Here is a 24,838-nt window from a genome sequence, read left to right as displayed (position 1 = left end):
CATCCACGGCCTCCTCTACTGTAAAGATGAAGCCACACTCAGGTTGGAGGAACAACACCTTATATTCCGTCTGGGTATCCTCCAACCTGATGGCATGAACATCGACTTCTCTAACTTCTGCTAGGCCCCACCTCCCCCTCGTACCCCATCTGTTACTTATTTATATACACACATTCTTTCTCTCACTTTCCTTTTTCTCCCTCTGTCCCTCTGACTATACCCCTTGCCCATCCTCTGGGTCCCCCCCCACCTCCTTGTCTTTCTTCCCGGACCTCCTGTCCCATAATCCTCTCATATCCCCTTTTGCCAATCACCTGTCCAGCTCTTGGCTCCATCCCTCCCCCTCCAACTTTCAAATCTCTTACTCACTCTTCCTTCAGTTAGTCCTGACGAAGGGTCTCGGCCTGAAACGTCGACTGCACCTCTTCCTAGAGATGCTGCCTGGCCTGCTGCGTTCACCAGCAACTTTGATGTGTGTTGCTCTCCCGGGATAGTACTTCCCCGGAACACCGGTGTCCCAAAAATAAAACCGCCATCCTCGGGCTCTTCCTGTCTGTGTAATTCCCCCGGATGTCATGGGGGGGGGGGAACGGGTGTCGGCGCTAACATCCGGCGGAAGCAGCGCCGGTGGACAGGAGGCGGAAATACGTCACTACGGGAGCACACTGAACGACTCAGAGCGCGAGACAGGAGCCAGTTCCGTTAAAACCGTTGGGAATTAAACCTGGCGCGTGGCCATTAAACGTAAGGGCAGGAGTTAAAGGGGAGGGCGAGAGTTAAAGCCGAGGGCGGGTGTTAAATGGGAGGGCGTGGAATCGGCCAAAATATCCCCATCCCGCGGGCGGGGATGTTCACATATTCAGATGTTCATACGGTCACGGTCAGTCCGGGTCTGAATCCCCGCAGAGATCTCAGTTCATTCCTCCTGGTCTCACTGAACCTATTCGCCCCCAGCCTGAAACAGATGGGAGAATAAAGATGAAATAAACAGATCACACAACAGTGTCAGTAACAGGGGACAACACTCACAGACAAATATCACCAGAAAACCCGCGGATCCGCTGATATTTTATCACATTGAACATTAACACAAACACTCACCAGATCTGCTCCAGACTCGGGAGGGTCAGTATGAGGCGGCGGGAGACCGGGGACAGATCGGTCTGTCAGCGAGTTTGATCCCAGCTCCAGCTCCGTCAGTGATGGGTTTGTACTGAGAGCGGAGACGAGATCCTCGGCACCAGAATCTGTGAGACCGACAGCGCTCAGCCTGGAGATGAGAGAGAGTGAAGGTGAAGGACACATAGAGGCAGGAGACGGTACAAATCCCCAGTGTTTATCAGTAACACAATTACTGATCACATTAATGTTCAGTGTCAGACACCCAGTGACTGTAAACACAATCTCCCACAGTCTGGTATTTACCACAGTTTCTGTATTTTACACTCCGGGTTCCTCAGAGCCGCAGACACCAGTTTCACTCCTGAATCTCCCAGGTCATTCTGCCCAAGGCTAAACACAAACAGACAAATTGATGAAGAAAGTGATTCAAACCGCGGGCCTGAGGGAATTTCTCTCACTCGGATATTTCAGGAAACATTAAACCCTTCAGTAAATCACTGATCGGAGTTCCCATCACTGTCAATGTCCCTCACTGCCCAGCTCCAGGGTATTCACCGAATGTCAGTAATTTAGTCTGTCGGTGTGACCCCGTAAACTCCACATATTCTGTCCCATTCCCCGATGGTTAGAAAAGTGTTCCTGATGTGAGAGGGTCGGAAGGGGCAGGGGTGAAGGGTGGGAGAGTGTCCCAGAGTGAGGAAGATTTGTGAATGAGGAAATGTCGATGGGAGTTCTGGAAGAGACCCCACCTGAGGAAAAGTGATAGGAAGAGAAATCCCACAGGAGAAATGGGGATGGGGAAGAGAGATCCCACAGGACGAAGGAAGATGGCATTTGTCACAATTCTTCTCAATCTGATTTATCACAGTTTTACCCAAATCCCTTTACATTGAAACAACACAATGGGACAGTTTCACAGTTCAGAGTGAGAGATAAATCAAGTTACCTCAACTCCTGGCACTTGTGCAGCCCGGGTCCCAGCCGCTGGATTCCTTCACACTGAATGTGGCAGTTCTCCAGGTCGAGGTGTTTTATTGTATCACAGTGTCCGATGACATGAGACAGGACCGCGCAGTCAATCGGGGTTAGTGTCATTCCACTGAATGAAAGTTTTTCCACTGATCCCAGTGCGGCCTGAGCCAGTCCACGATTCTGAGACTCAAACAGGTAGTGCAATGTGTTCAGGAGACTCCTTTTACCAGATGCACTCCTCGTGTTTCCACTCTGGCGTTTAACCTCCTCCTTCACCCAATCAATCACCTGGCAGGTCGTTTCATGTGGAAATGGACCCAGAAACTCCTCCAGGCCCCGAGCTGCCATTAGGGAGGAGAGACCAGCAACAAAACGGAGAAATACCTCAAATCGCCCATCTGTCGCGTTGTGGGCTTCAGCGAGAAATTTCAGGATATCCCCTGGATGTGGATTCAGGAATTGTGCGACTGCAGCTACAAACTCTTGGATGGTGAGGTGTGGGAATGTGTACACCACGCTCCGGGCAGAATCCTCTCTCTCCAAAAGCTCCATCAGGAACCCGGACAGGAACTGGGAAGGCTGCAGATTGTAGTTGATCAAATCTCCATCTGTAAACACAATCTTCTTCTCGGACACTCCTCTGAAGGCCATCTGACCAACCCTGAGTAACACATCACGGGGGTTCTCAATCTCACGGCCGTGGTTTTTCAGGATGTTGTAAATATAGTAGGAATACAGTTGGGTGATGGTCTTGGGAACTCGCTGTGGGTCCCTGACTCTTTGTGTGAAGAAGGGGCCCAGTGCCAGAGCGAGGATCCAGCAGTAGGAGGGGTTGTAGCTCATGGTGTACAGGATCTCGTTCTCCTTCACGTGTTTGAAAACAGCTTCCGCCACGTTCTGATCTTCAAAATGCCTCATGAAATATTCCTTCCATTCCTCACCAACAAATCCCAGGATTTCAGCCCAGACACTGATCTCTGACTTTTCCAATAAATGTAACGCATTGGGACGGGTGGTCACCAGCACTGAACACCCTGGGAGCAGTTTGCCCTGGATTAAACTGTGCACAATGTCGGACACTTCACACCACCACTCGGGATCTGAGCACTGGTGCTTGGGTTCTGCATCTCTCCGACTGTCAGCAAAATCGATTCTGTGTTTGAATTCATCCAAACCATCGAATATAAACAGCAATCCCTCTGGGTTCTTCCAGACCTCTCTGAGGATATTCCCAAAGTAAGGATACTGATCCAGAATCAGTTCCTTCAGGTTTATTCTGCAGTTAATGGAGTTTAAATCCCGGAATTTGAAACTGAAGACAAACTGGAACTGTTGGAATATTTTCCCCGTGGCCCAGTCATAAACAATCTTTTGTACCAGTGTTGTTTTTCCGATCCCCGCGACTCCTGCCACTGCTGCCGAACTCCCTGATGTGGAGTAACTGCGGGAAAAGCTGCTCTGGAACAATTGTTCAGTCAGGGTTTTTTCCAGCTCTCCACGGAGATTTTTCTGTTTCCACTCCTCGTGGTCTCTGCCTCTTGCCAGCAGCTCATGTTCCACCAGTGTCCGATCTCGAACAGTAGAAATGATCGTGAGCTCAGCGTATCGATCAGCCAGCTGGAAAACCTCCACCTTCTCCGTCATCAGGATCGTGTTCACTCTCAGTGTTTCAGTTTGTGCCCGCAGAGTCTCCTTGTGTTTCTGTTGAACATCTTCCATGGGAACAGACAGTGACCAAACTGTTAGATGCCTCAACTCAGAACTCAGTATTAAAGTACACAAGAGTTAGCTCAAAGCTATTTGCATTCATGGAATTCATCAATGGATATTCGTACAGTAAAGTAAATTTGGTTAACAGACAGAATGGACAGAGAGGCATAACGTACATAAACAGCAGACTGTCACGTTCCACATTAACTGTGCTGTGAAGGTGAGTATTTCCCTGGTAGTCCCGGACTGGACACCCTCCCACTACTGCCATAGCTATCATTGTTTCTGTGGGAGAAACTTTTTATCTCCAGTGTTGCTGTGGCGTATGGAGAGAGAAAGAAGTGTAGTCGGCATTCTGTCCAAGGACCAGGCCAGGGAATCACAGCTCCTGCAACACCACCACCCCCCCCCCCGATTATGAAAATAACTGCTGCATGTTGATCAGCTCCTGTACATCGGGGAGGGGGGGCTCGTTGTTATCGTCTTGGCAAGCATCTTGGACTGTCATCGTTTCTACATCAAATGTTGATAATTTCCTCCCCCTACATAACCACAAATGCTGCACAACTCATTCAGTTCCTCCAGCAGATACTGCAGATCTTCAACCGCAAGTCTCCTAACGGGAATGTGTGGAAATACACATCAGGACAGGCAGCATCTGTGGCGAGAGGCACACAGTGGAGGCTTTAGATCTATGATGCAAATGGAATTAAAATTTTGAAAAACAGGATGATTTCTAATCCTGACAGCATTCCGGTAAAATCCCCTTGTACTCTGTCCAAGGCTTCCTCATCCTTTCAGTAATGTGGGACAGAATTGCATCCATACTCCAACAGCTACCAAGCCAAAGTTTTACACAGTTGCTACATAAAGATCCGTATTCTCAGTTCTCCGCCCGATGAAGTGGGATATGCTGCTATGTCCTCACTGACGTGTTGTCACATTCAAGGAACTATGGAGATTGACACCAAAATCCCTGTATACATCTATGATATTAGTGTCCTGACATTTATCCAACATATTTAACTTGCTGAGGTACAACATCTCCCACTGTTCTGGATTGAACTCCATCTACTATTTCTCCAACCGCATCTGCAACTGATCTACATGTCGCTAGATTCCTTGGCAAACATCCGCACTCTCCACAACTCAGTTGACTTTAGCTTCATAGACCTTTTACAAATTACAGCAGAAGATAGGAAAGGCCTGTCTGAAGGGCAATGTCATGATAATCGTTGGGGTTCCTAGCATGAAGGTGGATTGGGAAAACCACGCCAGTACTGCATCTCAAGAGAGAGAAATTGTAGAATGTCTAAAGGATGGCTTTGTAGAACCGCTTTGCCGTTGGGGACACTAGAGGATCGGCTGTGCTCCATTGGGTGTTGTGCAATGATCCGGAGGTAATAATAGAGCTTAAGGTTAAGGAACCCTTTTGGGAATAGTGATTACAATATGACCGAGCTCAGTTTGTAATTTGAGAAGGAGAAGCTAAATTATAATGTGTTGGTATATCAGTGGAATAAAGGAAATTACAATGGCATGAGAGGGGACTGACTAAAGTTCACTGGAAAGGGATACTTGCCGAAAGGACAGCAGAGCAGCAATGGCTAGGAAGAAACTAAGAAGGTCATTAGGAAGGAAAAGATGAATTATGAAAGGAAGCTGGCGACTAATATCAAAGAAGATACTAAAAGCTTTTTTTAAATGTATATAGTGGGTAAAAGAGAGTCCATGGCGGATAGAGGACCAATGGAAAATGACGCTAGAGATATTGTAATGAGAGATGCAGAGATAGCAGAGGAACTGAATGCGTATTTTGCATCAGTCTTCCCAGTGGAAGACGTCTGCAGTACACCGGCCATTCAAGAGTGTCAGGGAAGCGAAGTAAATGCAGTAAAAATTACGACTGAGAAGGTACTCAGCAAGCTTACTAGCCTAAGGGTGGATAAATCTCCTGGGTCTGATGGAATGCACACTCGGGTCCTGAAGGAAGTATCTGGAGAGATTGCGGAGGGATTAAAAATGAATCGATAGATTCTGGCATTGGATGACTGGAACATTGCAAATGTTACTCCGCTATTTAATAAAGGTGGGAGGCAACAGAAAGGGAACTATCTACCTGTTGGCCTAATATCAGTGGTTTGGAAGTTGTTGGAATCGATTATTAGGGATGAGATATCAGAGTACCTGGAGGTATATGACAATGTAGGCCAACGCCAGCATGATTTCCTGAAAGGAAAATCCAGCCTGACAAATTTACTGCAATTTATTGAGGAAATTACAAGCAGAGTAGATAAAGGAGATGCAGTAGATGTGGTGAAGGCGTTTGAAAAGATGCCACACATGAGACTTCTTAACAAGTTAAGTGCCTATGGAATTATAGGGAAGTTACTAGCAAGGGTGGAACATTGGCTGATCGGCAGGAATCAGAGAGTGGGAATGAAGGGATCCTATTGTGGCTGGCTGCCGGTTACCAGTGGTGAATGGATTGGTGACTAAATTTGCCGATGATACATAGATAGGTGGAGGAACGGGTAGTGTTGAGGAAACGGAGAACATGCTGAGAGACTTAGATAGTTTAGGGGAATGGGCAAAGAAGTGGCAAATGAGTGGCAAAATGCTGGGAGGTGTATGTTCATGCACTTTGGTGGAAGAAATAAACGGGTGAACTATTGTTTAGACGGGGAGAGAATTCAAAATGCAGGGATGCAAAGGGACTTGGGAGTCCTTGTGCAGGATACCCGAAAGGTTAACCTCCAGGTTGAGTAGGTGGTGCAGAAGGCAAATGCAATGTTGGCATTCAATTCTAGAGTTATAGAATATAAGAGCAGGGATGTGATGTTGAGGCTGTATAAGGCTATAGAATGGATATACTGACATCGAAGAGAGTTCAGAGAAGATTCATGTGAATGATTCCAGGAATGAAAGTGTTACCGTATGAGAAACGTCTGGCAGCTTTTGGACTGTATTCCCCGGAATTCGGGAGAAACATTCCAAATGTTAAAAACGCCTGAAAAGATTAGATCTGGCAAAGTTATTTCCCATGGTAGGGGAATCTAGGACAAGAGGGCACAGCTTCAGGATTGAAGAACGTCCATTTAGAACAGAGATGCGAAGAAATTCATGGTAAATGGCAGGGCATTGAAGAATGCAGTAGAACAGAGGGATCTAGGAATAATGGTGAATAGTTCCCTGAAGGTGGAATCTCATGTGGATAGGGTGGTGAAGAAAGCCTTTGGTATGCTGACCTTTATAAATCAGAGCATTGAGTATAGGATTTGGGACGTAATGTTGAAATTGTATAAGGTATTGGTGAGGCCAAATTTGGAGTATTGTGTACAGTTCTGGTCACCAAATTATAGGAAAGATGTACATAAAATTGAGAGAGTACAGAGGAGATTTACAAAAATGTTGCCTGGGTTTCATCTCCTAAGTTACAGAGAAAGGTTGAACAAGTTAGGTCTTTATTCTTTGGAGTGTAGAAGGTTGAGGGGGGACTTGATAGAGGTACTTAAAATTATGAGGTGGGTAGATAGAGTTGACGTGGATAGGCTTTTTCCATTGAGAATTGGGGGGGGGGATTCAAACAAGAGGCCATGAGTTGAGAGTTAAAGGGCAAAAGTTTAGGAGTAACATGAGGGGGAACTTCTTTACTCAGAGAGCGGTAGCTGTGTGGAACGAGCTTCCAGCAGAAGTGGTTGAGGCTGGTTTGATGTTGTCATTTAAAGTTAAATTGGATAGATATATGGACAGGAAAGGAATGGAGGGTTATGGGCTGTGTGCAGGTCGGCGGGACTAGGTGAGAGTAAGAGTTCGGCACGGAATAGAAGGGCCGAGATGGCCTGTTTCTGTGCTATGATTATTATATGGTTATAAATTACTTTAGTCAGAGAGTGGTAAATCTGTGGAATTTGTTTCCATTAGTGGCTATGGAGGCCAGGTCATTGGATGCATTTAAGGCAGAGATAGATACGTTCTTGATTAGCCATGGCATCAAAGTGTATGGGGAGAAGGCAGAGGAGTGGTGATGACTGGAAGAATTGCATCAGCCCATGCCTGACGGGAGGAGCAGACTTGATGGGCCGAATGGCCTACTTCTGTTCCTATATCTTATGGTCTTTTGGTGTAATTTTCTTTTCTTTCTCCTTCTGACTAAACTTACAATATCTCTCGCCAAGTTCCAGAATGCTTCCATCCTTGACTTTAATCCCCTTTGGAACACACCCGTCCCAAGTTCTCATCAGCTGATATTTAGTCGACACCCACATGCCAGATTGCGATTTGCCCAATAACAGCTGCTCCCAATCTAAACGCTACCATTTATTCTGCCTTCCCGCAGTATAACTTCCCCATAGCCCAATACTGCATGAGCTGCAGACATATTCTTTTTCAGAACAATCTCCGAGCTGTTGTTGTGCTTACTGCTTCGAAAATCTCTTCAAGTGAAACCCGAGAACCTTGCAGGCTCGCGTTCCACTACCAGCTGCAGTATGCCTTCTCCTCTTATTGGACTATACACATAATTTTCCAAGAGCAAATCTCGCCATAGAGGCTCATAAAATATTCTTGCTCTAAGGAAAGTTGGGGCAGAATATTTCAGGTCCTCAAAAACACATGAGAAGTTAAAATTGCCCACTACAACAAACTTACTGCTTTTGCATCTTTCCAGACTTTGCCTGCATATCAGTTCCTCTATCCCCCGTTGACTATTGGGGGATGTTTAGTAAAAAAAAACATCAGTGTTCCTATCTGTCTCATTGTTGAGCTCTTCCCATATTGCCTCAGTACTTGAACAACCCAGCATGTCCTCTCTGAGTGCTCTCAAATGGGAAGTATCGGATCTCTGGAATATCCAGCTGCCAATTCTGTCTCTCTGAACCAAGTCGTCGTAACATCACATGTGCTGAGCAACTCTCAAGGTCCAACTGCCTGGGCCACAACACTCTCCAGTGAACTAATCACTTCAGACTCAACCATCTCATAATGTTCATCTACTCTGCCCCACCGGCCTTAAAATGAGGTTTATTAACCTAACGTGTATCTTCCTTCGACCCGACTAGCCAGAAGATAATGTAGTTGAACAAGTGTTTGGAGTGTCAGTGGAGAGCATTCTGGATATAGAGGCCATCTGTCTCAGTTATGGAAAGGGATGGCGATGTCCCTAGTATTGAGATCCTGAATTAGCGGAAGATAGATGTCAATATAAGACAGGGTCTGGATGAAATGTGGGAACAGTTACTTGCAGCTACGCTACAGGTGAAGACAAACTTTCCAAAGCGTAAACACCAGAAACTCAGCAAATGCTGGAAATCCAAAGCAACATGCAAAAAATGCTGGGGGAGCTCGGGAAGACAGGCAGCATCAACTGAAATGAATAAACATTCTGACAATCCAATATGTCGGGACCCTGCTAGGAGTGTGTGGAGTCGCGCAGTCTGTCAGGGTTGTGTCGGATATCAGAGTCTGTCATGAACCTGTTCGGGGTGTGTAGGGTGTCACAGAGTGTCAGAACCTGCTTGGGGTGTGTGGGTTCTCTACTTGATGTATTCAGGTGAGATAGGGAGCGTAGGAAAATAATGATTGATGAAACTGCTACTTTAGAGAATATGACAGTAGTGGAAATGATGTTCTTCAATAATCTGGGAGAGAATCTGGTTTGCATTCAGAAATGGGTGTTAGAATTTCACCGCCGTGTCTGTTCCCACGGCAAAAATATGAAGAACAGTGAAGAACAAGTTTGTAGGCAAATTGTAGAGACTTACCAAGTCCATGGTGCAGGGAAACTGAGGAGCTTTCTTGCCAGAACATGGACTGGAAAAGCATTAATAAAGGTGACAGAGACGTGAGCAGTTTGAAAAATACCTGATTCATCTATCTCTCATCCTATTTGAAAATTAACAACTTTGGATTTTGTTCTTGGAAATCAGAGAGACTGAACCAGGGTTCTGGCCGAGATTCCTTACGTTTCTGTTCAAGACGTTCAAATAATCAGATAAAACATGGGGTTATGTAAGATTAATAATGTTTTATGACAACTGTCTTCCTTCGCTCTTTCCTCTGCTAAATGCGGAGCTGAGTGATCCAACTCAAACTGCGATTATGAAGGCTTACAAATTATTGAGCCCATACACTGCTCCGTGCTTCATTTTCATAGACACAATGTGCTTACGGATGTAGTGAGCTTCTCATCCAGACGGTCACAATTTAATGAATTGCTGTATTACTAATAGACATTTTCAGTCGTTTGCACCTTCCTTGCCACAATCCCATAACTCTCGGTTTCTCTGTCCTAATTCCCATTTCTTACATTTCTACAATGTCCATCACACAACACCGTCACACATGAATTTCAGCTTCTGTGGACTGAGCTGAGGATTTTGTCCCCATCTCGCCCTCACTAACACTGTCTCCTGATGGACTTCCCAAGATTATAGAGTGGGAAATTAAACTGGAAAACTGTAGCAGTGTTTGAACTAAGGAGTGCAGATGTGAACAGAGTGGGGTTCATATGGTCCTTTGGGGTTGAACGGACTAGTTAGGATGTTACCTGCTTTTCTCATTAAAAGGATGCTGTCATTGTTATTCTGTGACAAGAACTTCAATGGACTCCCAATTCTACAAATGATAACCTGTAGGATCTTGGGAATTTAGAAAACTGATTTAGGGTGAGGGCTGTTCCGGGGGTTCGGTGGCGGTAGGGAAATGAGTTCACCTTTCGCAGTGAAGTTATTTCTCTGATTTTCGCAACTACAGATTTCCCTCTTCTTCATACTGACTCCGGTGGGCGGTCCTGTCGTTTCAGGACCCAGAGAGGTGTGATCCCTTTCAGGAAACTCCCCAACTCTCTGTGTTGTTCCTCATGCTGTCCTGTGAAAACTCTCCTTCCAGCAAACATTTTCCATGTGCCTTAATGTGCACTGTATCATGGTGCCACCATTTACCTAATCAAATCTCCTTGCCTCAACAACGATATGGCCCTACACAATATCAACCTTTGGTGGAAACAGCTGTTTCTTCACTTAAACAGAAACATAGAAACATTGAAAGCCTAAAGCACAATACAGGCCCTTCGGCTCACAAAGCCATGCCAAACATGCCCTTACCATAGAATTTACCTATGTTTATCCTTAGACCCCTATTTCTCTAAGCACCATATGCCTATCCAGAAGTCTCCTAAACGACCCTATCGTATCCGTTTCCACCACATCACCGGCAGCCCATTCCACGCACTCACCACTCTGCGTAAAAAAAAAAAACTTACCTCTGATGTCTCCTCTGTACCTGCTTCCAAGCAGCTTAAAACTGTGCTCCGTCGTGTTAGCTATTTCAGCCCTGGGAAAAAAGCCTCTGACTATCCGCATGATCAATGCCTCTCATCATCTTGTACACAACTATCAGGTCACCTCTCATCCTCCGTCGCTCCAAGGAGAAGAGGCCGAGTTCACCTATTCTCATAAGGCATGGCCTCCAAACCAGGTAACATCCTTGTCAATATCCTTTCTATGCATCCTTTCTATGGTTTCCACAACCTTCCTGCAGTGAGACGACAAGAACTGAGCACAGTACTCCAAGTGGGGTCTGACCAGAGTCCTATATAGTTGTAACATTACCTCTCAGCTCCTGAATTCAATCCCACAATTGGTGAGGGCCAATACACCGCATGCTTTCTTAACCACAGAGTCAACCTGAACAGCAGCTTTGAGTGTCCTATGGACACGGCCCCCATGATCCCTCTGAACCTCCATGCTGCCAGGACTCTTACCATTAATACTATATTCTGCCATCCTATTTGACCTACCAAAATGAACCACCTCACACTTATCTGGGTTGAACTCCATCTGCCATTTTTCAGCAAAGTTTTGCATCCTATCAATGTCCCACTGTAGCCTCTGACAGCCCTCCACACTATCCACAACACCACCGATCTTGTGTCATCAGCAAAATTACTAGCCCATCCCTCCACTTCCTTATCCAGGTCATTTATAAAAGTCACGAAGAGCAGGGGTCCCAGAACAGATCCCTGAGGCACACCACATATTATACGTCTCCAAATGTTCATAAGTCCTGCCTCTCAGGATCTTTCCCATCAACTTGCCAACCACTGAAGTAAGACTCACTGATCTATAATTTCCTGGGCAATCTCTACCCCTTTTCTTGAATATGGAAACATCGGCAACCCTCCAATCCTCCGGAACCTCTCCCGTCCTCATTTATAATGCAAAGATCATCGCCAGAGGCTCAGAAATCTCCCCCATTGCCTCCAACAGTAGCCTGGGGTACATCTCGTCGGGTCCCGGTGACTTATACAACTTGATGCTTTCCAAAAGTTTCAGCACATCCTCTTTCTTAATATCTATATGCTCAAGATTTTCAGTCTGCTGCAAGTCATCCCTAAAATCTCCAACTCCTTCTCTGTAGTGAATACTGAAGCAAAGTATTCATTAAGTACCTCTGCTATTTCCTCCGATTACATACACACTTTTCCACTGTCACACTTCATTGGTCCTATTCATAGGTCTTATACTCTTGCTCTTCACATACTTACAAAATGCCCTTTGGTTCTCCTTAATCCTGTTCGCCAAGGCCTTCTCATGGCTCTCCTAATTTCCTTCTTAACCACCTTCCTGCTGCTCTTATAATCTTCCAGATCTCTACCATCACCTTATTTTTTGAAATGCTGCTAACCTTTTCTTTTCATCTTGACTAGATTTACAACAGCCTTGTACACCACGGTTCCTGTACGCTGCTATCCTACCCTGTCTCATTGGAATGTACCTATGCAGAACTCCACGCAGATATTCCCTGAACATTTGGCACAATTTCTACGGTACATTTCCCTGAGAACAACTGTTCCCAATTTATGCTTCCAAGTTCCTGCCTGATATCCTCATATTCCCCCTTACTTCAATTAAATGCTTTTCTAACTTGTCTGTTATCTAATGCTCTGGTAAAGGAGATAGAATTGTGATCACCATCTCCAAAATGCTCTCCCACTGTGAGATCTGACACCTGACCAGGTTCATTTCCCAATACCAAGTCAAGTACAGCCTCTCCTCTTGTAGGCTTATCTACATATTGTGTCAAGAAACCTTCCTGAACACACCCAACAAACTCCACCCCATTTAAACCCTTTGTTCTAGGGAGACAACAATCGATATATGGGAAATTAAAATCTGCCATCACGGCAACCCCGGTATTATTACACCTCTCCAGAATCTGTCTCCCTATCTGCTCCTCAATGTCCCTGTTACTGTTGGGTGGTCTATACAAAACATCCAACAGAGTTTTTGGCCCCTTACTGTTACTAACTTCCACCCTCAGAGACTCCGTAGACAACCCCTCCATGACTTCCTCATTTTCTGCAACCGTGACAGTATCTCTGATCTACAGTGCCACGCTCCCACCTCTTTTGACTCCCTCGCTGTCCTTTCTGAATCATCTAAAGCCCGGCACTTGAAGTAACCATTCCTGCCCCTGAGCCATCCAAGTCTCTGTAATGGCCACAACATCATAGCTCCAATTACTGATCCACGCTCAAAGCTCATCCGCTATGTTCATAATACTCCTTGCATTAAAGTAGACACATCTCACACCATCGGTGTGAGCCTCCCTTCTCTATCAGCTGCCTATCCTCCCTCTCGCACAGTCTCCAAGCTTTCTCTATTTGTCAGCCAACCGCCTCTTCCCCAGTCTCTTCAGTTTGGTTCCGAACCGCCAGCCATTGTAGTTTAAACACTCCCCAATCGCTTTCGCAAACCTCCCCGCCAGGATATTGGTCCCCCGGGATTCAAGTACAATTACCTTTCAGCTTATTGGGAATCTTCGGTACGGGTCGGTGGACCGAAAGACAACCTGTTCGGATTTAAACAATTTGAGGAATTCAAATGTGTAAAATTATTAAATATGTAGTATTCGAATCCAAAATTAAACACTAATATTATCTTACCATGTTCCTGTATTTCTTTCAGCATTTTGTCAAACTTTGGAATGTCATTCCGCATTTTCACAAAGGTTTCCCACATCACCCTCCGGGCGCGGGAGCCTTTCTCCATCACCAGGCTCAGGAGGAGTTTAGAACTGTCCGCCCGCTCTCCCTTATCAGCGAGATCAGAGATTTTCTGTGAAGAGTAACAGTGAACATATTGGGGACTGACAGATTCACACAGGGAATGAGAAGTAAATGATGTGCTCTGTAACGGGATCACACTGAGCAGTCACCCGGACGGGTGCTGATCCTGTCTGGACATGGACTGTACATTCTGAGTGCAGAGCACACGGAGGGACATTCACCGTGAACCTGGTCCACCAGTCAATGAGATCCTGGCTGGTCTGTGACTGCTTCATTGACGTGGCTCCAAATCCGTAAATAATCCCTCACCGGATTTGACGGTGTTAAACAGAAATCAGAAAATAATGATCACAGATGAAGAAGGAAAACGATTTTATAACAGAAGATGTGAGCAGTCGCAGATAAGTTGCAGAAGCAAATATGTCATTAATCTTCTCAATCCACTGGGGTCCAACATGACAGCGGATTACCGGCTGACACCAGATGCCTTTCCTTTGCCTTTTCCAGTGGAGGTTTAGTCAGTGATTACACTTTACAACGTGGTTGTATTCCTCCGATCGATTCACATTGTTCACTGTTACGGATTGTAACAGAATTATCTCCACCCAGAACAAAACACATTCGAGCTCTTGTGGCATCCATGACTGACATCCTGACGTCACGCTGCACGGTCTTCCCAAACCGAAACTTCCCGTCATATTTCCATTTAATACTGGAAGCCCACACAACTGTTGCCTGCTCAACTCACTCTGAACGCGGAACAGCTACCCACCAGTCCGGGGGGTCTTTTCTCCCCTTTCTATCACTGGTTCAGATTCATATTTTTGAGATTTCATATACATTATTTATTTCCCAGTTGTTTCTCAGTTTAATATCTGATGAGTCAGATTTCCGACACCCATCAGTCCCGTGATGTGTGAAAATTCAAACCCATTCTCCCTGCCACTCACCCGATGTTCCTCTCCGCTGAACTGATTCTCGGCCGTTAACGCCAGGCTCACTCTGTGCACCCCTCCTTCCATCGCCTGCTCCAGCCTGTCCCGGTAGAAATCCGTCAGCTTCAGCAGCTGGAAATCGTTCCAGCTTGCCAGGAGCTCGGTGATCACTGAGCTCGGACCTGTGAAGCACAATTGGGAAAATTAAAAAAATACCGACCACATATTGGGCAGCAACTTTCTCTCTGAAATCCAAAGATAGTGCGCTAAGTCACCAAACACAGTCCGGAGGATGAGGGCACAGGATGGGGCGGGGGCGGGTATTGAGGAGGCGCCGATTGGGTGCGAAGTTGTATCGCTCCATCTGTTGAAGTCTGCTCTTTTCTTCCGCTGAGAATATAGTCACCCATCACCACCGCTTTGCTCTGGGTTACTGTCTGCCTGTCTGGTCATCCCCTTCCACAGCAAATCTCTGGAATATCTCACAAAAGGTTGGAGATACTCAGCAAGTCAGGCAGCATTTATGGAGGGGAGTAAGCAATCGACCTTTTGAGCCAAGGCCCTTCATCGGAACTGGAAATAAAGGGGACAAATTCTCGATATTGCCACATTACTTTCTATTCCGTGTGGTCCGGATCCTAATCGTGAACTTTTTATTCTCCTCCATGAATGCTGCCTGACCTGCTGAGTTCCGCGAATATTTTGTGCGTCCTTCTGTTGCTCAAGCTTTCAGCATCTGAAAAAATGACTTGTGTTCTGGAATATCTCACTGTTTTAATGTGCATCACAATCCGCTAGAGGGGCAAACAGCAGACGGTAATTGTACTCCTTCCACGTGTGACCGTGTTTCCCCCAGAGATGTTAACTCTATCTCTCTGCTCAGTGCCTTCAAAATATTTTGTGAATTGCCGAAATTGAATTAAACCCAGACACAGAGTCAAGTCAATATTGATGAATTAAAATAATTCGCCAACATACCCGTGTCTTTTTCTGATGTTGACCTCACTGGAACTCCTCCACTGCTGGCACCTTGAGCCATTTTGAGAACAGGTGAGGTCAGATCTTGCTGAGCTGTAACAAACAAAGTTACTAGGATCGTCAGACATTAATTGAGGTGTAAGGGAGAACACTGCTTTGTCTTTAAACTGAGCAAAGCACTTCCAAACATCTTGGGCCTATCCACTGAAGCCTTCACATGTACTGGTCCATCTGAGTCCATCCACCCACAGTCACACAATGTCCTTTTCCGATCTCTCCATGGATTGTACACTGTGCCGGGATTCTCCGGGGTATCTACTCACTATATTGCAGGCAATTCCGTTTTAGGAACCAAACTTGTGTCTTGCTCCGGGAGTGATGTGTTAACAGAAAGGCAAGACAGGTTGAGCTGACAGCGCCCACTGGTTTGGTCCTCCTACCACTGGTGGCGCTGTGGTGAGTAATGGACAACTGTTACAGCAGTGTGGGGTGAAACATTTCTGCTGACCAATGGGACATCTATTCCTCTCGTCATTAGATTGTACAGGTTTCTCAGTCACACCTCTTTCTCACCGTCTCCTTCCAGTTTAACATCGCCTGGCATGGACACCTATGGTATATGGTTTGAGGCTATATAGAAAAACTCTGACATCCTGAACAATTCAGTTTGACCCATAGCATCGCCACATCTTGTCCTGAACCACTACATTTTCACTGGCAGGAACTAAGACCATTTTTAGCACCTAAACTCCAGTCAAGATTTCTTTAAGCATATCACCTGGCTATTATCAGACAGTTACATGGCACCTCGTTAAACACAATGTAGACATCCAAACATCCAAAACAGCAAGTTGGCATTTTCTTAACATAAATAAAGCAAAATGCAGGAATTATTTAACAAGCCAGACAGTACGTTAATATTTCAGGTGGAAGACCATTTATCAAAAGGAGCCTATAGAAGCCATGCATCTGTTCGTTATCTGCATTGTATTCAGTGTTGTGCATTTATGATGTTTTTATTGTAATAAGTCGCATCAGTGGGAGTCTGGTAAACTCGAAGGGAATCAGTTGCATATTTGTGCTTTGTTCTGTGCAGTACACAGCTGGGGACTGCCGGATGTCATATATTCTATTATTATCCACTCGAAACGCTGAACTTACACTTGGGTACACTTCGGTTTCTTCACTTGACGATTGTATGTTTGTTGATTGCTTATAAGTGATTGCATATGTATCACCGACTTTTGTAACAATCATTATTGCATCTGAGGGCCTGTCACAAATCCGCGGGGGCCGCAAGCAACGGCAACTTAGTTTGGTTAGAAATCTCTGCTACGTTCTCAACAGATGGTTCTGAATTTGTCGAACACTTTAAATAGTCTGAGGTATTAATGAATACTTTGTTTCACTATTCTCCACTGAAAAGGACCTTGGAAACTGTAGGGATGACTTACAGTGGACTGAAACACTTGAGTGTATAGACATTAAGAAAGAGGTTGTGTTAGAACTTTTGAAATGTATTAAGTTAGATAATCGTCGGGACGATATATACCTCAGGCTACTGTGGGAAGCAAGGGGGGAGATTGCTGCACATCTGGCGATGATCTTTCAATCACCAGGATTGAAAGTGAGAAGTACCAAAGGATTGGAAGGGTGCAATCATTATTCACTTGTTCAGGAAAGGGAGTAGAGATAACACAATAAATTGTAGATCAGTGAGTCTTACTTCAGAGGTGAGCAAGTTGTTGGAAAAGATTCTGAAAGGCAGCATTTATGAGCATTTGGATAGACGTAATCTGATTAGGGATAGTCAGCATGGGTTTGTCAAGGGCAAGTCATGCCTCATGAATCTGATTGAATTATTTGAGGATGCAACAAAACACATTGATGAAGGTAGAGCCGTGGATGTAGTGTATATAGATTTCAGTAAGGCGTTTGATAAGGTTCCCCATCCAGGGCTCATTCAGAAAATAAAGAGGATGGGATCTAAGAACACCTTGCTTTGTGGATTCAGAATTGGGGTGCCAACAGAGGACAGATGGTAGGTTTGAATTCTTCATGGTGGTTGGTGACCAGTTGTGTTCCGCAAGGAACTGTTCTGGGACCCCTCCTCATTCTGATCTTTATAAATGACCTTGAAGAGGATGTAGGGTGGGTTAGTAAGTTTGCTGATGACTCGAATGATGGGGGTGTTGTTGATAATCTGGAGGGTTGTCAGAGGTTACAGCGGGACATCGATAGGATGCAGAACTGTGCTGAGAAGTGGCAGATGGAGTTCAACCCAGATAAATGTGAAGTGGTTCATATCGGAAGGTCAAATTTGAACACAGAATATACTATAAATGGTACGACGCTTGGCAGCGTGGAGGATCAGAGAGATCTTGGAGTCTGTGCCCATAGACACTCCAAGCTGCTGTGCAGGTTGGCAGTGTTGTTAAGAAGGTGTATGGTGTGATGTCCTTCATCAACTGTGAGATTGAGTCCAAGACCAGTGAGAAAACGTTAAAGCTATATAAGACCTTAGTTAGACCTCACTTGGAGTACTGTGTTCAGCTGTCGTCACCTCAGTACAAGATGGAAGCGGTTACTGCAGAGAGAGTGTCAAGGGAATTTACAAGAATGTTGCCTGAATCGGAGAGTTTGGCTTATGAGAATAGGTTGAACTTGGCCTTTTCTCCTTGTAGTGACGAAGGATGAGAGGTGACCTTATAGAGGTGTATAAGGTAATGAGAGGCATTGATCCTGTTGATAGCCAGAGGCTATATCCCAGGGCTGAAATGACTAACACGTGCGGACAGAGTTTTACGTTGCTTGGAAGTTAGTACAAGTGGGATGTCAGAGATATTTCTTTTTCATACAGAGAGTGGTGGTGCGTGGAATGCGCTTCCAGCGACGGTGGTGGAGGCGGATACAATTGGGTATTTTAAGAGACTCTTAGATAGGTACATGGAGCTCGAAAACTAGAGGGCTATGTGATAGGGAAGCTCTAGGCAGTTCCTAGAGTAGGTTAAATAGTCGACGGAACATTGTGGCCTGACTGGCCTGTAATGTGCTGTAGATTTCTATGTTTTCATGTTTTATTGTTTTACAACATACAATCACAGTGGATATGGCTGTTTCGACACTGATGAACAGAAAAAGACCTTTCATGCAAAGTAAAAACAGATCTCTGCAAAGTCCTCCGCATTGATTACATATTCGTATTACATATTAGGGGTGATTGATAAGCTCATGGCCTAAGGTAGAAGAAGTCTATTTTAGAAAACCTACCAAATTTAGTACACACTTAGTCCAGCGGTCGTGAAGCACACAGATCCCTTTTTGTAGAAGTGGTCCACAGCAGGGGTGATTGATAAGTTCCTGGCCTAAAGTAGAAGGAGATGAGTTATACAGCTCTCGTTACATGCACGTGCAGTTCAACCCTTTGAGTGAAAATGCAGGAAGTGTGAAGTTAATAACTCATCTCCTTTTACCACAGGCCACGAACGTATCAATCAGCCCATGCTGTGGACCACATCTGGAGGTCCTAGACGCCGACTTCTACAAAGAAGGGATCCGTATGCTCCACGAGCGCTGGACTGAGTGTGTTAGTGTAGGAAAAATAAATGTGCTAGGTTTTTTCAATTGACGCCTTCTACCGTAGGCCATGAACTTATCAATCACTCCTCATAAAACACAAATAATTGATTGCATAAGTATTCACCCTCTTTTAACAGCAAATCAGCACGGTTGCAGCCAATTGGTTTTAGAACTCACATAATTAGTTTAATGGATATCTGTTTTTGGAGACCTGTATGTCGTCTAACTGTTGCAGTTCATTTTAGTAAAAATATACCACTATCTGGAAGGTCCAATTGTTGGACCTGTATGTGGACAGGCCGACCAGGGGGAATGCCAGACTAGATCTAGTACTAGATAATGAACCGGGTCAGGTCACCAGATCTCTCAGTGGGTGAGCATCTGGGGGACAGTGACCACTGCTCCCTGGCCTTTATAATTATCGTGGAAAAGGATAGAATCAAAGAGGACAGGAATTTTTTTTTAATTGGGGGAAGGCAAATTATGAGGCTATAAGGCTAGAACTTGCGGGTGTGAATTGGGATGATGTTTTTGCAGGGAAATTTACTATGGACATGTGGTCGATGTTTAGTGATCTCTTGCGGGATGTAAGGGATAAATTTGTCCCGGTGAGGAAGATAAAGAATGGTAGGGTGAAGGAACCATGGGTGACAAGTGAGGTGGAAAATCTAGTCAGGTGGAAGAAGGCAGCATACATGAGGTTTAGGAAGCAAGGATCAGATGGGTCTATTGAGGAATATAGGGAAGCAAGAAAGGAGGTTAAGAAGGAGCTGAGAAGAGCAAGAAGGGGGCATGAGAAGGCCTTGGCGAGTAGGGTAAAGGAAAACCCCAAGGCATTCTTCAATTATGTGAAGAAAAAAAGGATGACAGGAATGAAGGTAGGACCGATTAGAGATAAAGGTGGGAAGGTGTACCTGGAGGCTGTGGAAGTGAGCGAGGTCCTCAATGAATACTTCTCTTCAGTAATCACCACTGAGAGGGAACTTGATGATGGTGAGGACAATATGAGTGAGGTTGGTGTTCTGGAGCATGCTGATATTAAGGGAGAGGAGGTGTTGGAGTTGTTAAAATACATTAGGACAGATAAGTCCCCGGAGCCTAACGGAATATTCCCCAGGCTGCTCCACGGGCCAAGAGAAGAGATTGCTGAGCCTTTGGCTAGGATCTTTATGTCCTCGTTGTCCACTGGAACGGTACCGGAGGATTGGAGGGAGGCGAATGTTGTTCCCTTGTTCAAAAGAGAGGGATAGTTCGGGTAATTATAGACCAGTGAGCCTTACGTCTGTGGTGGGAAAGCTGTTGGAAATGATTCTTAGAGATAGGATCTATAGACATTTAGAGAATCATGGTCTGATCAGGGACAGTCAGCATGGCTTTGTGAAGGGCAGATCGTGTCTGACAAGCCTGATAGAGTTCTTTGAGGAGGTGACCAGGCATATAGATGAGGGTAGTGCAGTGGATGTGATCTATATGGATTTTAGTGAGGCATTTGACAAGGTTCCACATGGTAGGCTTATTCAGAAAGTTAGAAGGCATGGGATCCAGGGAAGTTTCACCAGGTGGATTCAGAATTGGCTTGCCTGCAGAAGGCAGAGGGTGGTGGTGGAGGGAGTACATTCAGATTGGAGGATTGTGATTAGTGGTGCCCCACAAGGATCTGCTCTGGGACCTCTACTTTTTGTGATTTTTATTAACGACCTGGATGTGGGGGTAGAAGGGTGGGTTGGTAAGTTTGCAGACGACACAAAGGTTGGTGGTGTAGATAGTGCAGAGGATTGTCAAAGATTGCAGAGAGACATTGATAGGATGCAGAAGTGGGCTGAGAAGTGGCAGATGGAGTTCAACCCGGAGAAGTGTGAGGTGGTACACTTTGGAAGGACAAACTCCAAGGCAGAGTACAAAGTAAATGGCAGGATACTTGGTAGTGTGGAGGAGCAAAGGGATCTCGGGGTACATGTCCACAGATCCCTGAAAGTTGCCTCACAGGTGGATAGGGTTGTTAAGAAAGCTTATGGGGTGTTAGCTTTCATAAGTCGAGGGATAGAGTTTAAGAGTCGCGATGTGATGATGCAGCTCTATAAAACTCTGGTTAGGTCACACTTGGAGTACTGTGTCCAGTTCTGGTCACCTTACTATTGGAAGGATGTGGAAGCATTGGAAAGGGTACAGAGGAGATTTACCAGGATGCTGCCTGGTTTAGAGAGTATGGATTATGATCAGAGATTAAGGGAGCTAGGGCTTTACTCTTTAGAGAGAAGGAAGATGAGAAGAGACATGATAGAGGTGTACAAGATAATAAGAGGAATAGACAGAGTGGATAGCCAGCGCCTTTTCCCCAGGGTACCACTGCTCAATACAAGAGGACATGGCTTTAAGGTAAGGGGTAGGAGGTTCAAGGGGAATATTAGAGGAAGGGTTTTTAGTCAGAGAGTGGATGGTGCGTGGAATGCATTGCCTGAGTCAGTGGTGGAGGAAGATACATTAGTGAAGTTTAAGAGACTACTAGACAGGTATATGGAGGAATCTAAGGTGGGGACTTATATGCGAGGCAGGGTTTTAGGGTCGGCACAACATTGTGGGCCGAAGGGCCTGTACTGTGCTGTACTATTCTATGTTCTATGTTGACGAGTCAGTATCCTGGCAAAAACATCACTCTGAAGACAAAATAACACTCCAAGCAACCCCTTGAAATAGTTATTGAAAAACACAAGTCAGGAGATGGATACAAGTAAATTTGCAAGTCACTGAATATCCCTTGTAGTACAGTTAAGTCAATCATGAAGAAATGGAATAATTATGGCACAGCTGTAAATCTGCCTAGAGCAGATGTTCTTAAAACTGAGTGACCGTGCAAGGGGACAGTAAGTGAGGCCAGCAAGAGACGTATGTGAACTCCAGAGGAGTCACAAGCTTCAGTGGCTAAGCAGGTAGAGACGGCGCGGACAACAACTGTTCCCGGGTGCTTCACCAGTCGCAACCTTATGGGAGAGTGGCAAAGAGAATGCAGGATCTCCAGTGTCTTTGCCGACTACATCTGCAAGATGTTCATCCAGCTGTAGTTTCTTCCAGAGAGCATTGAGAAGCTGGAGCAGGAGCTGTGTGAGCCCTGAAACATTTGGGAGGCTGGAAGATTGATTGACAGGTAATAAGGGCTGGTAGTTATACCTAAGGTGCAGGGCAAAGTTAAATGTGTGACCGTCAGGAGGGGCTAAGCAGATAGGCAGTCAGTGCAGGATATCCCTGTCCCCATTGCTCTCAATAGCATCTAAACCGATTTGGATACTGTTGGGAGGATGGCCTAACAGAGGTAATCTGCAGCGGCAGGTCTCTGCCACTGTCTGTCTCTGTGAGGCAAAAAAGATGGTAGAGCCGGCAAGCAGTTGTGATAGGCAATTCATCAGTTAGTGGAACAGGCAGGAGTTTCTATAGGCAAGAAAAGCATCTCCGATTGTCAGGTTGCCTCCTAGATGCCAGAGTCAAGGCCATCTCGGATTGAGTATGCGTATAATTGGCGGCATGGATTTTTTTACGCCGTGCTGTATGTAGGAATGGATGGAGAATTGGGGATAGAGGAATATGTTGTATGACATGTCCACTGACTCACGCTCCTCTACCTCACCAGATGCATTTAATAAAAATGTCCAGCAGACTAATCAAACATGTCTGTACTTTGATAAATCTGCTGACAGAGTATGCTATCCTCTCATCAATTTCAGAATTAGACAGTTTTCTTATGTGTTATTTGACAAGGCACTTAATGGCTAATTTGAAACTACCTGCAATCTACTAACCTGTTCTATTTCCAAGGCTTTCAGACGACTCCGAAACACCTCTGCTAAAAGAAGACTCTTCATGAAAAATGGTTTCTGCGCCTGGATCCCGCTTGTGTTGAGTAAGTTCGAGAAAATATCTTTGTTCACTGTCACTCGATTTTGTGGCACGATCAGCTTCTCTATCCGCGAAGCATGCCAGCAGAGCTTCGAGGCATGAAGTTGTGACACCCATGTCAGTTGCGTTTCTCTCTGCAAAATGCAAACCCAGGTTAAAGAGTAATGAAGCACGGGATTGACGGAAGTTAGAAACTGCCGGAAACATTATTCTGTCCCAATTAAGTGGTACAGTGTCCCAAATAAACGATAGAAATCCCGAGTAGTGTATCGACTGTTTTTGCTATCAAAGAACGTCCCAAATAAGCGGCTACCTCAATTCACCAGGTTCGACTATACAGCGCTTTGAAAAGGTACTTAGCCCCCAAACCTTGGATCACATACATGGATATTACAACCATGGGTGTTGATCCATGGATTGTATTTGCGAATCACATGCTTCCTTTTTTTTTGAACAGTTGAACCCAAAAACAGGGGAGCATCCCTTATGAAAACAGGTTGAGTGAACTGGTCCTTTTCTCCTTGGAGCGACTGAGGATGAGAAGTTACCTGATAGAGGTGTATAAGATGACGAGAGGCATTGATCATGTGGATAGTCAGAGGCTTTTTCTCAGAGTTGAAATGGTTGCCACAAGAGGACACAGGTTTAAGGTGCTTGGGAGTAGGTACAGAGGAGATGTCAGCGGTAGGTGTTTTACGCAGAGAGTGGTGAGTGCCGGAATGGAGGTGGAGTCGGATACGACAGGGTCTTTTAAGGGACATTTGGATATTTAAGAGACATGGAGCTTAGGAAAATAGAAGGCTATGGGTAACTCTAGTAATTTCTAAGGCAGGGACATGTTCGGCGCTACTTTGTGGGCTGAAGGGTCTGTATTATGCTGTAGGTTTGCTATGTTTCTAAATGATAAAACAAAAAAACCCTGAAAAAAAAACAAAAACTGGAATGTCAGCAGTTTAAAAGTATTAATCCATCTTTGTTCCGTAATTATTTGAAACACTTCTCGCAGCTGTTCACGGGGAGCGGCAGCGATTTTGATCAATTTGGAATTAATCACACGTTCCATTGCTCCTCGAAGAGCAGAGCGATTTTGAGGTCTTGCCAGGGGTGTCTGATGGAGTTCAGGCCAGGTCTCCGTCTGGGCCACTCAAAGACATCAGTTTTCTCCATTTGAAGCAGCTCCATGGTTGTTCTGGCGGTATCCTTTGGGTCGTTGTACAGATGAAAGATGTCTCCCTCTCCAGTTTAATCCGTCTGGCAGATGCCAACAAGTTTTAGCCAAGATTTCTTTATATTTAGCAGCATTTGTCTTTCAACGAATCCTGAACAGATTTCCAGATCCCTGCTACTGAAAAGCATCCCCATAACATAATGAAACCTCCACAGGACTTTACAGTTGGGATGATATTACCTGGCTGATGCGTAGTATTAGAATTATGCTGCATGTTTTGATCTGTTTTCAGGACAATTAGTCCCATTTTAGTCTCATCCAAACACAGGATTTTCTTAAATATCTTTACAATATCTTTTAAGCAACGTTGTGCAAAGTCATTACGTGCCAGGATATGCATTTTTGTTAGCGGTACAT

At 45.1% G+C, this 24,838-nt stretch overlaps 1 protein-coding gene across 1 annotated transcript in view; it reads right to left on the bottom strand.

Moving 5' to 3' along the window:
* Window positions 1-441: 441 nt before the first annotated feature.
* The window catches only part of LOC140208483 (NACHT, LRR and PYD domains-containing protein 3-like), a 67,641-nt gene continuing 43,244 nt past the window's right edge, over window positions 442-24,838 (bottom strand). Inside the window, 10 exon segments of the mRNA XM_072277171.1 lie at window positions 442-955; window positions 1,102-1,142; window positions 1,144-1,270; window positions 1,426-1,512; window positions 2,069-3,806; window positions 13,606-13,656; window positions 13,751-13,922; window positions 14,824-14,990; window positions 15,787-15,879; window positions 23,157-23,387. Coding sequence (XP_072133272.1) covers window positions 868-955; window positions 1,102-1,142; window positions 1,144-1,270; window positions 1,426-1,512; window positions 2,069-3,806; window positions 13,606-13,656; window positions 13,751-13,922; window positions 14,824-14,990; window positions 15,787-15,879; window positions 23,157-23,370 — 2,778 coding nt within the window. The 5' untranslated portion in view covers window positions 23,371-23,387 and the 3' untranslated portion in view covers window positions 442-867.

The sequence above is a fragment of the Mobula birostris genome, chromosome 13, assembly GCF_030028105.1.
Source record: "Mobula birostris isolate sMobBir1 chromosome 13, sMobBir1.hap1, whole genome shotgun sequence".
Lineage (NCBI taxonomy): Eukaryota > Metazoa > Chordata > Chondrichthyes > Myliobatiformes > Myliobatidae > Mobula > Mobula birostris.
Note: the sequence above shows the minus strand (reverse complement) of the source record. Positions and strands in the feature narration are given on the sequence as shown.